Consider the following 12,837-nt stretch of genomic DNA (forward strand, 5'->3'; position numbering starts at 1 on the left):
GCCGGCCGAGGAGCGAGCGAGCGAGACCTGACCTGCCCGCCGACGACCCTCCCGCTGCCCTCACCTCCGGCCTCCAGGACGGGCCCGGCTCCGGCTGCATCTCCGGCTCCCGGACGGGCCCGGCTCCGGCTGCATCTCCGGCTCCCGGCCTCTTGCTCCGGAGGAGGGAGCTCGTCCCGCTCGGTCCTTCCAATAAACGGCGTCCCTCGGCCCCCACGTGTCTCGAGTCCTCTGTCCTCGCCCCTCAGCGCCCTCGCTGACCGGCCCGGTGCCCCCAGAGGCGGACGGCGGGGAGTCTCAGGGTGGGGCGGGCGGGGTGTCGGCAGGAGGGACGGTGGTGAGGGACGGGGACCTGGTGCCCCCTCCTGAGACGGGGCGGCGGGGCAGTCTCAGGGTGGGGGCGGCGGGGTGTCGGCAGGAGGGACGGTGGTGAGGGACGGGGAGCCTGGTGTCCCCTCTGTGGGGCTGGGCACAGTCACGTCCATGCAGGAAAGGGAAGCGTGACCTGGGGAGTGGGCTTGGGCGTGGGCGTGGGCAGAGGGGCGGGTGGGGGCCCAGACGTCCTGAGAGGAGGGCGGGGTCGTGTCCGGCCTGAGGCCCTCACCGGCCGGCGGTGAGGAGAGCTCGGGGTGGGGTGGGGTGGGCGGAGCCCGGGGAGACCCACAAACACGCCCCGGAGACACGTGATTCCGGAGCCGGCTCCCGCCTGCTCCTCAGGGACGGGCCGTCGGGGGGTCAGCCTGCCGGCTCCTCGGACTGTTCCAGAGCGGGAGACACCGCGCGGGGCCTGCCCTCGCCGTGTCCTCAGCGGAGACGCCGGCGTGTCCGGGGGGCGGCTCAGGGCGGGTTCCCGGCGGCCGGCGCCGGGGAGGCCCTGCGCTCTGCGGGCGCCATCGGCCCTCCTCTGCCCGGCCGCGGCAGCCCCTGCTCAGCGAGGGCGAGGACAGGCGGGCGACGCTCCCCGTGGGACCAGCTTCTGGCTACGTCCCTCCCCCCTCCTCGAAGCCACGGAGTTTACTCTCGAACCCGGAGCCTGGGGGCCGGGGCCCTCGGAGCTGCTGTTGGCTCGCCTCACTCCCTGTTTGTTCTGTCCTTCGTGGGACCGGCCCCCGGCCCTCAGAGCTGGCGGAGTCTCCACACCGGCCTGTCCTCTCCCCGCCCCGTTCCAGCAGGCGGGTCATCGAAGGCCGAGTGGAGGTGGGTTTGAGTTCAGGTGCCGCCCCGGCTGCCGGAGCCACGACCCCCAGGACCACGATGCCTCCTGGGTCACTCTGCCCCCACCCGGAACCACACCCCCCCCCCCCCGGGGCCACGCTGCCCCCCGGGGCCGGTCTGAATTCCTGGCAGAAACCACGGTGTGCCGTGGCTCCGTGTAGGGAACAATGGTGAGCGTCTGGTGGGTGACAGAGGCCCAGTCCCACAATGGGTTCCAGCTGGCTGTGGCTGCCCACCCGGGCCTGCCCGTCCCAGCCTCCCTTGCAGCTACGCGTGGCCATGTGACCACGGACCGGCCAATGGGCGGGGTGAGAGCCGTGAGCCCTCTGACTCTAACTCCTAGCCGAGCTGGGCGTGTCCCGCTGGCCGGTGTCCTGTTTGCGGGATGTGGGTGAGTCGGAGCCGGCCAGGACCCCACGCGGCTCTGCCTTCGGGGGACGGTCGGATGGGCGACCACTGCCTGCCCCGCCTGCCTGCCTTTCAGAGCCCACGTCCCCGTCCTGTTCCAGCTGCTGAGAGAGAATCGTCATCACAGACTGTGACCAGCATGGAGGGGTGTAGGTGGTCATTGTGCTCATGGTGCGGGGGTGGCGGTAGGCCCTTTAGACCAGTGTTTCCCAAACTTCTCTCATGATGAGAATCACCTGGTGGAGTTGTTAAAACACAGATTCCTGAATCCCAACTAAGAAGTGCTAAACTAGAATTTTTGAGAACATATAGGTAAAATTGCATACCTAACTTAGTGCTCTGTATATAACATCTGTCTTAGAGCACTAGTTAAGTATACAATTTTACCTATATGTTCCCAAAAATTCTAGTTTAGCACTTCTTAGTTGGGATTCAGGAATCTGTGTTTTAACAACTCCACCAGGTGATTCTCATCATGAGAGAAGGTTGGGAAACACTGCTTCAGACTCACCACGAGGAGCCCGTCCCAGGGCAGTGATGCGTCAGGTGACTCCCCCTCACAGCAGCCCTCCCGGAGGTCACGTTCTGGCTGCTCTGCCACGTGGCTCTGAGCCAGCGGTCGGCAAACTCATCCGTCCACAGAGCCAAACAGCAACAGGACAAAGATTGACATTTCTTTGGAGAGCCACACTTTTTAAACGTAAACTTCTTCTAACAGCACTTTTTCAACGTAGATTTACCCAGGCTGTGGTGTTTTGTGGAAGAGCCACACTCAAGGGGCCAAAGAGCTGCCTGTGGCTCATGAGCCGCAGTTTGCTGACCACGGATTTAACCTAAAAAGCACTCAACTGCTCGCTATGACGTGCACTGACCACCAGGGGGCCGACACTCCCGTAGGTTAGCTTGCTGCTGGGGTCCTGCCGATCAGGACTGAGCAAGAAAGGCTGGACACATCCAGGAGCCCTCCCTCGGTCCCTCCCTGGCTGGCCTACCTCCCACGCCCCTCCCTGGGCCCAATCGTGCACCAGTGGGGTCCCTCGGCCTGGCCTGCACCCTCTTGCAATCTGGGACCCCTCAGGGGATGTTGGGCTGCTGGCTTTGGTCCGATCCCTGAGGCCAGGCTGAGGGACCCCACCGGTGCCCAGGGCCTCTGGTGTGCATATGAGATCTTTGGTTAATATCTTCCTGCCCTCCCCTCTGCCCGCTGCCCTCTGAGTCATCCGTCTGTCCCAGGTTTCCATGCCTGTGTGCTGAGCGTCTGCCCCCTGGTGGTCACTGTGAGTCATAGCTGCCAGTGGAATGCTCTCTATAGATAGCTGTCGGACTATAAATGAGTGTGTGGGCAGAGAGAAGAGGTGACGGGGGGAGTGAAGGTAAGAGAAGTGGCCGGGCCGGGGGTCGGCACCTGGCGGCGTGGGCCCCGGCAGCCGATTGGCCGGCTCTTTGGCCCACACGTTGCCTCAGGGTGGACTCTGAAGCCTTCACACGCGTGCCCTGCCTTCCTGCCACGACCCCGAAGCCGCATCCCCATCTGCGTGACTCAGGCGTGTGCACTCCGTGTGCCCTCACTGCTCCAGACGTTAATACACGAAACAAACAGGAGAAAACACCGCAGGTGGAATTCCAGAACTCCGTGACGTTATTTCATCTCATTTCCACTCTGTTTGGTTCCTTCATCTCCAGGCAGAAATAGGGAGAAACAGGTTATTTATGCATTCTTAAAAACATTTTTTTTCTTTCAAACATTTTTACCGATTTCAGAGAAGGGAGAGGGAGACAGAGAAACATCAATGATGAGAGAGAATCACAGATCGGCTGCCTCCTACAAGCCCCACACTGGAGATTGAGGCTGCAACCCGGGCCTGTGCCTTTGACAGGGAATAGAACCGCGACCTCCTGGTTCATAGGTCAATGCTCAACCACTGAGCCATAACATCAGGGCTGTTTATCTGTGTTTTATTTATTTATTTATTTATTTAAAAATATATTTTATTAATTTTTCTTACAGAGAGGAATAGAGAACTAGAAACGTCGATGAGAGAGAAACATCGACCAGCTGCCTCTTGCACACCCCCTACCGGGGATGTGCCCGCAACCAAGGTACATGCCCTTGACCGGAATCGAACCCGGGACATTTCAGTCTGCAGACCGACGCTCTACCACTGAGCCAAACCGGTTTCGTCTGTTTATCTGTGTTTTAAAGAAATCTTGAAAAGACTTCTCAAACTTACAAAACTTCATTAGACAGACTGACTTCTTTATAGTGTTCATCCTGCTTTTTATTCAAAGCAATGAAGATGGAAACTCCGCACCTCCACTTTTGGGTAAATTTCACTACATTTTTTTGGCGTCTTTTCGCCACAACGTGAGTCTCGAAGGAGCTCCCCACGCATCTCATGTTGTCTTGTTAGCTTGTTTTCATCTCCATTTCCTTCTTATGCAATAGAGTTTTATGGAGCTCACAGCATTGGCGTTCTTCACATTTTCCCTCTTTTGAAAAAGACATCATTTGGAAAGTGCTTTGCTTTCTCTCTTGAGGTCCACATTTCCATCTCGTCTGTCGCAGGACTCGGCCGCTGGCTGTGACAGTGGTTTTATTTGTGGTGAGATTGCAGCCACGTTCCTGAGACCTGTGTGCTCCCTCCCGTCGTCAGAGTGACTTCACATAAGCTTTTCGCCTGACGTTCAGGCAGCAGCTCCCGTGGATAACTTCCCATATCCCAGGTGTTTTTTTTTAAATAATATATTTTATTGATTTTTTTAAAGAGAGGAAGAGAGAGGGATAGAGAGTTAGAAACATCGATGAGAGAGAAACATCGATCAGCTGCCTCTTGTACACCTCCCCACTGGGGATATGCCCACGACCAAGGCAGATGCCCTTGACCAGAATCGAACCCGGGACCCTTCAGTCCGCAGGCCGACGCTCTATCCACTGAGCCAAACTGGTTTCGGCATAACCCAGGTTTTATCTACAGAGAGCACACTGTTTACTCTGTCGAACAGGGCTTGTTTTCTTCTCTTTACCTTCATCATGCCTCTGTTTCCTCTCTCTTTTGCTGTTTTGAGTCTTGGGAATGTGTCTGTTTCCTGAATAAACACGTGAATTCCAGAGTGGCCTCCTGGTTTGCATAGAACCTGATGTGGCCTGTTATCAATATTTCCCTCTTCACTGCGTCCAGCACGGGGAGAGAGCGGACAGGAGTCCTGAGTAGGGGCGGCTGGGGATTGAGAAAATGAAAGGAAGAGACAGACACAGAGACGGAGGGGAAAAGCTGGGGCCGGGAGGGACGGCTGTCCTCTGGTGGAGAGACAGTGACCCAGAGCTGGTGCAGCCTGTTTATTATACACAGCACGATTCCAGGAAGCTTTACTAGAGTTTGAGACAAAGGAATTATGTGAAATCATGGTTGAAACCAAGCTGTCATTCTTCATTCTTGTGGCTTCTGTGTCGCTGTCACTCCTGGCTGAGCCCGGATAATTGCATTCGTCCTTTGTTCCTGGCTGAACCTCAATAACGAAACCCACCCCCTGGCACCTGAGCTAAAGGTCAGGCTGACAACCACCTGCCTCTGGCACGGTATGTCTCCAGGACAAGAGGCTCTTCCTCAAGGGTCAGACGCAGACAAGCCCCCCTAGGCAGGTGGGAAACTCACAGAGGCCTGTGTGTGCAGGGGCAGAGGCCACGGGCCTCCTGTGATTGCCTCTCGGACAGTTCCTGGGAGGACTTAGATCCAGGCCACTGCGGACACAAGTGACCTGCAATTTGCATCAGCTGCCAGCAGGGGGCGGTGGTGATTGGCTAGTCTGGACTCAGGGCTGATTCTTAGACCCTGGCAGGGGCCCCTTAAGACACTGAAAACGAAGGAAGACCTTGTTTGAAACTCAGCTTCCCCCATTCCATCCGCCCCTACGGCCCTGTGACATCCTGTAATGTGACATGTTCCACTGGGATCCGGGTGGTTCTCCGGATAACTCGCCTGGTGTCGGGGCCGCTCCTGATGGGGTTCAGGGAAAGACTCTTTGTGGGAAAGGCCCGAGTCGGCATCTCCTCCCGTAGCCGTTGGCAGGCCGCTCAGTGGAGTCCTGGGGCGAACCCTGGGGCCTGGGGACCCGGACGAGCTGCCAGCGTGCTCTGTGGTCCTTCCGGAATATTCCCCAAGGATAAGGTGACCAGATTTTAAGGTGGAGTGGGGATTTTCTTGATTAAAAATTTGGTCTATATGGAGCAACAAAAATTTTCATAGAACGCAAAAATAGTATTGTAATATATTTTTTAAACTTTCAACATAAGTTCAATTTACAAATATAATAAATAAAAAATTATGTATAGTATTATTTTATTCTTTGGCATATTTCTCATTTGAGTGAACTTTTTTTTTTTAAATAGATTGCTGTTGTTGTTTAAAAGGTCATGAAATTTTTCACAAGAATTTGTTAAATTATATTTCACACATAAAATGGCTCTCAAAGTCTTAATTGTGATTTTTCTGATGTCCACACTTTATTTACCATAGAAAAAACACGTTCAGTCACAGCATTAGTTCCTGGTAAGGACAGCACACAATTCTAACAACTGATCAGCAATGCAGTTCTCAACAATTATTTGTTATTTGATAAGCAGTTCTCAACAATTATTTGTTATTATTAAAGTTTAACATTATAAAATTAACAAAAATAATATAAAACTCATATCCTGGCTAAATAGCCACGTGGCAGCCAAAAACCGTATATTCCCTTCCCGTTCTCCCGCTGTTCCCTAGCTTGTGCATTCTTTCCAAAAATCGGGACTTTTTTAAAACACCGCGGGGACGCAGGACAAAGTGTTGAAAATGGGCACGTCTGGTCACCTTGCCCAAGGAGCACGTGGGGGCGGGCTCACGGTCGGGGCGGACGGGCCGGTGTGAGGTGACCGCAGGCAGAGTGATGACACAACACATTCCTCTGCCCACGTTGCCCAGGAATGTGGGCGAGGCGGCGGCTGCTTCATGTGTGTTTTACGAGCGAACCCGGAGCTGTGGACGCAGATCTGCTGGCAGCCCGCCCGCCCGCCCGCCGGCTGCCCGGCCCGGCCTGCCTGGCCCAGGTATAAAAGGCCCCCGGCCGCCACCAGCCTCATCCACCGGCACCTGCTCTCCGCCTGCACGCCCACCACCTCCTCTCCTCCCGCCGCCATGACCCGCTTCTTCTGCTGCGGCAGCTACTTCCCCGGCTACCCCTGCTACGGCACCAACTTCCACCGCACCTACCGGGCCACCCCCCTCAACTGCGTGGTGCCCCTGGGGTCCCCGCTCAACTACGGGCACGGCTGCACTGGCTACGGCTCCCTCGGCTACAGCTTCGGCGGCAGCAACTTCGGGAACCTGGGCTGCGGCTACGGCGGCAGCTGCTGGCGGCCCTGGGGCTCCGGCTCCGGCTTCGGCTACAGCACCTACTGAGGCCCGGCCGGCGCCCCGGGACGCAGGGCCCCCCCAGAGCGAGGCCGTGCCCGCCTCGGAGCTGCCGGGAGAGTCCGCCCGTCTCTGTGACCGCGCCGAGGCCTGGTCCCGAGGACGCTGAGCCGGCACCGGCGCTGGACGGTCCCCACAGCCACGGCGGCTGGACGCCAGCCCGGCCGGGAGCGGGGCCGCGGGGCGGGGGCTGGCTCCCCGGAGGCTCTGCCCGTCGGGGTGACTTCCCCATGAGGTCCCGGAGGCCGGCGGGTGGGTGGGGGGTTCCGCTGTCGTCTCTAATAAATCTCACTCCTTCCGCATGACCCCCGTGTCCTCGTGGTTCCTCTTGGCTTTCGGCCAGTGACCGGTGCCCTCTGGTCAGGGTGCCTCCAGCTGGGTCTTCCTCTGATGTCAGGCAGTGCATGGGGACAGGTGACGCTTCACGTTCTGTCCCTTTATTTTTAAGATTTCAATTTAAAAAAAATTTATTAAAATGTCCTAAATTTGCCTGGCTGGGGTGGCTCAGTGGTTGAGCATCGCCCTAGGAACCAGTTAGCTTCCCGGTCGGGGCCCATGCCCGTGTTGCAGGCTCCGTCCCCAGGAGGCAGCTGGTCCGTGATTCTCTCTCATCGTCTCTGTCTCTGTCTCTCTCTCCCTCTCCCATCCTCTCTGAGGTCAGTACAAATGGATTTAAAATAAGGTGACCAGACATCCCGCTTTTGGCGGGACAGTCCCGATTTCTAACAATTTGTCCCGCGTCCCGAGGTGTTTTAAAAAAGTCCCAATTTTTGGAAAGATTTTTACGCGGCCCGCAGGACAAATTGTTAAAAATTGGGACTGTCCTGCCAAAAGCGGGACGTCTGGTCACCTTAATTTAAAAGTAACTCCAGGCTCTTCCGCCATGCTGTCGGCGTGAGTGGGACAGAGCCCATGCTAGCACGGAAGAGGCTCTTTTGTTTATTGCATCGGACTCGGCTCCCTGGTGGTCCTTGGGGATCACGAAGTCTGTGCGTAACATATGGGGGCTCGTCCGGGATCCCCAGGACCATGAGAGACCCGATCCGAGAGCCTGACTGGCCGCGGTAAGCGTGTGTGTGTCTGTGTCCTTGTGTGAGCGCTCTGGAGGGGCGTGAAACCCCTCGTGTCATTGGTGCCCGAATACGTCTGGAAGATGCGCCATTAAGACCACGGGCCAGAGGATTCGGAAGACGTTCTGACCTCCCGGGAGGGCCCCTCAGTCAGGAGAGACGTGGAATCCTCCCCCAGAGGGACCCTCACCTGGGGAGAGGGATGGAAGCTTCTCCCAGGACGAGGTGAGCGGTGTGAGCCGTTGCCTCACATGCGGGAAAGTGACTGGAGACTTTCCCAGGTCTGAGTTTGGTGTCGCGGGCAGCATGGCACCCGAGGATGGAGCCGGCAAAGTGTGGCCGGTGTGGTGGCATGGGGGCCCTGGCGGCGTTGGGTCGGAGGGGGGCTCCCGAGGGGCTCAGTCTGCGCGTTGGAGTGCGGCTGGGCAGTGGTGGCCTGGCTCGGGAGCACGCACCTGGGCTAATTTTGCTGGCTGCCTGGAGAAGGGGAGGCGGAGCCGGGAAGCCGCTGGGGAGACCGTGCTTCCTCCGCGGGGGCCGCCCGAGCAGCGCGGCTGGGGCGGCGGCGGCAGCCTCGCTCTGGGGCCTGGGCTGGCGTGGCGGCGGCATCGGGTCCGGGAGAAGAGGCCTCATGGGCGAATTTCTGTGCTCTTGTAAAGGCGGGAGAGAAGTGGACCTCTCCCGAGCCTGGTTTTAAGTCTGGTTGATGTTGGGCGCCCTCTTGTTGGTTGCTGTGATTTTCTGTGTTGTGGAGGTCCGGAATGGCCAATGGTAGACTCCTTCTAGTGGGTGGCCAGCTTGCTTTCAATGTCCGAGGGCCACCGGTCGGCCTGAGGCCGTTGTTTGGTTTGGCTTCCACAGAGCCCTCTGTCTGTTTCTGTGTTCTTTGTAACTTTGCTACTCTCTCCCCCCAGAGCAGGCAGGAGGTGGGGGAGGGGAGACACGTGGCAAAGCCACTCCTCAAGAAAGTTTTTATGCAGCTCGAATCTCTGTGCTCATGTAAAGGGAAAAGACCAGTTCAAAACGAGTGTGCATAGTTTTGGGCTGTACTTAAACTCTTTTCTGTGTACAGAATGAGTTTTTAAAATGGTGGAGATTAACTGGGGGATAAATTAAAACTAGTTTCCCTAGGCATTGTAAGCAGCTTTTGAAATTTCCCGCCCCGAGGCAGGAACTAGATGGTAATGCTGGGAGTCTTCAGCTAAAGAATGTGTTCATTTGCATTTGAATGCTACAGCATCTTTCCCATTGTCCAATCCCTCCCCCAGTGATCTGCAGGGAATGGCCAGATCTGTTGCTGAAACTTCTCCCTAAGTAAGCAGGATGTAAGAGAAGGAAGAGACATAAGAAAGTAAAGTTTAGATTTGCCTCATCAAAAATCTAGAGAACAGAATTGAAGCTCTTAATTATTATGTCTTATATTTTTCTTAGAAATGTAATGTTATTAATCTAAAAAAATGCCAAATATATTTGACTTGCCAGCTTTAAAAGTTCAAAGTATAAATTAAATTAGGAAGAGTTAATTGCAGTAACTAAATGCCTAGAATATGGCAGGCTAAACTGTATTACATGTGTTAAAAATAAGCAGTAATGATCAAAGATCTCAAGGATTGATTTATTCTCATTTGTCAGATGAGAAAGTATGTGATGCTTACACTTAAAAAAATTATTTTAAGTCAGTGATGCAGTATTTCTTTGAAGTCAGTTTTTCTGAAGTAATGTTTTAATGTAACATATGAAACTTTTATATTTGATCTGTTTTGTTTTGCTTTATATGCCATTGTTGTCATTTGTAATTACATTGTAAGCTTGAATTTGGGCTTGTACCTGCATCTTGTATTTTGTAAACTTTGGGAGTCATTTTTGGTTTCAGTCATGTGTGTCTACTTTATAGATTTAAGTAGACTTCATCATATCACAAAGGTTTATAATTTATTTAGAATTGTGTTAAAACAATGTGAAAACAATTATTTGAATGATTTAACCCCCCGCAACTGCTTGGACAATTTTCACCGATGTTCTGCGGGGGGGATTAGGGGGGACTTAGAAATGCAGATAAATCTGTATCTGTAGGAAAAATGTGGCATTTTAAATTTCAAGCGGTTAGAGGCCTGGGAACAGAGTACTGGACCTGCTCCCTCCTCCCTTGCCTTTTCTTTAAAATTTGAGGCATGGTTATGTATTTTTGAAGGATATAGAAAGAAAGTTTAGAAGTTAATTTGAAATTATAAAAGGCCAGCAACTAATAGGAAGGAATTAGTATGTTTATTGTAGAAAGCAGGGAGCCTCCTTGGACATTGAAGAAGGACTGTGGACCTCAGAAGGAACATGCACTGAGGGAACGCAGCTGCTGAACTGGACAATGGGCCTTTGAGGAGCTAAAGAAGGCTCTTGTCTCAGCACCTGCCCTAGCCTTGCCAGACCTCACGAAGCCCTTCCACCTCTACGTGAGTGAGGTAAGGGGCATTGCCAAAGGGGTTCTCACTCAGACTCTAGGTCCCTGGAAGAGACCTGTTGCCTATCTGTTGAAGAGACTGGACCCTGTGGCGGCAGGGTGGCCAGCATGCCTCCGGGCAGTGGCCACCACAGCACTGCTGGTGAAGGAGGCAGATAAGCAGACTCTGGGCCAGGAGCTAACCCTGATGGGCCAAGCTTTTCTCCTGGACCAGCCCTGTGTCCGGATTCATAAGACTCTGGCCATCAACCCTGCCAGCCTGCTTCCAGATGATGATGGAGGAACCCATTCATGACTGCACAGAGGTCACAGATGACAAGGTACTGTTCACGGATGGGAGCAGTTACGTTCAGGATGGGACCTGATATGCAGAGGCAGTGGTAGTCACCATGGACCACACCATTTGGGCACAGTTCCTGAACTTTTGGCCTTAATCCAGGCCCTTTGATGGAGACACTGTGCCATCCACAGAGAAAGAGGGTTACCAACTGCAGCCGGAAGGAATTGGCTGAACAGAAGCAAGCCACTGAAGGACCAGATGATTGGTGGACCCTCCATATGCAAGACTGTTGGTCCCAGAGGCTCTAGGTCAGAGTTGCCCAGTGACACCAGGTTACCCACTTAAGTGTCACCAAGACTTCTGAGCTTCTGTGAGGCAGAGTTGCTAGAAGTACTGTCTGTGCACAGGTAAATGCTAAGCAAGGTAAGGGGGTCCCCCTGGGAATTCAGGTCCCAGGGAACTTCCCCAGGAGAGCATTGATAGGTGGATTTCAGAGATTAAACCACCAGCATTAAGGTCTAGTTTTTGTAGACACTTCAGATTAGGTTGAAGTATACCCCACTAGGACAGAAACTGCCTCTATAGTAGTCAAGAGATTACTCCAGGAGATTATACCTAGATTTGGGCTGCCAGTATCAGATAACAGCCCCACCTTTGTAGCCAAGGTATCTCAAAGTATAGCTCTAGCCTTAGGATAGGCAAAAGTGAGACTCTGGAGAAGGGGTTTAACTAAATGTGCCCTAGAATCGGTGTAAATTGGACCAACCCCCTGTCCTTCGCCCTCTTGAGGGCCAGGAAACTTACTGGGACAAGTTTCCCCTTTTTCTGGGTGGGGATCATGTATGGTAACCATTCCCTTGCTCAAGTCCTTACAGGCTCTGCAGTTTGCTTGTTCCAGATGCACTGCCAGTGCCCACCGCAGACCCTGTACCCCAGGAACTCAGTGTGGGTAAAGAAATTCACTGCCCAAGGACTCAAAGGGACGCTACACTGTTATCCTGAGCACACCCGCGGCTGTTGAAACGGCACCCAGACCTGACTACATGACTCCCAGCTCCTGCATGGCCTGGATCCTGGCAGCTAGCAGCCTCACCTGTGAGATCCCCAGCCTGGGCTCCACACAGGCCAGGAGGAGAACTGATGCCTGCAGGAGGGGAACTGGACTTCAGTGAGGACAATACTGATGGGAACTGTGGTACTAAGGGTCTTGGTAACTGTATTTGTTGTTTATGCTGAAAAGAAGTAGGCTGAGTCAATGATTTGACTCATGCTAGTAAGACAAGGGGGGAATGAGAGGGTAGGGTGGGGATAAACTCCTGACTCCACTGTGGGGCAGGGCGGGGTTATCCTCCATTTTGTAACTGGACCCTGGCCCTCACCCAACCAATCGGGGTCAGCCGAAGCAGTGACATCACCACCGGAGTAAAACCTCAGGGCTTGGCGAAATTCGCTCTCTCTTCCACCATGCTGTCGGCGTGAGTGGGACAGAGCCCATGCTAGCATGGAAGAGGCTCTTTTGTTTATTGCATCGGACTCAGCTCCCTGGTGGTCCTTGGGGACCACGAAGTCTGGGTGTAACAGGAACAACCCAAATATTCATCTACTGATGAAAGGGTAAAAAAAATGTGGTATACCCATACACTAGAACATTATTCGCCAATATAAAAGAAACAAAATACCAAGACATGATATAACACACATACACAGAACTTTAAAATGTTTTGCTAAGTGAAAGAAGCCAGTCACAAAAGACCAGATATTAAGACTGCATTTCTGTGAACTATCCCTGGAGGCATATCAAGACAGAACACAGATTAGTGGCTGCCTGGGGCCAGGGCTGGGGTGGGAGCACAGGGAGGGAGCACTGAGAAAGGGAGGTGAATGTTAATAGGATTGGGTATCTCCTTGGGCGGAAGGTGCCGGTTTAAAAGCCGGGCTGCGGAGGTCGATGCGACAGTCGGC

The 12,837-nt window shown here is 54.0% G+C and overlaps 1 protein-coding gene across 1 annotated transcript; it reads left to right on the top strand.

The window, feature by feature from the left end:
• Positions 1–6,794: 6,794 nt before the first annotated feature.
• KRTAP7-1 (keratin associated protein 7-1) lies at positions 6,795–7,058 on the top strand (the record flags this gene model as incomplete). The annotated part of the gene is made up of 1 exon (XM_084907341.1): positions 6,795–7,058. One exon carries the CDS (start codon positions 6,795–6,797, stop codon positions 7,056–7,058), a length of 264 nt encoding a protein of 87 aa, XP_084763467.1.
• Between the last annotated feature and the right edge of the window lie 5,779 nt (positions 7,059–12,837).

The sequence above is a fragment of the Pipistrellus hanaki genome (assembly GCF_964339955.1).
Source record: "Pipistrellus hanaki genome assembly, contig: scaffold_61, whole genome shotgun sequence".
Lineage (NCBI taxonomy): Eukaryota > Metazoa > Chordata > Mammalia > Chiroptera > Vespertilionidae > Pipistrellus > Pipistrellus hanaki.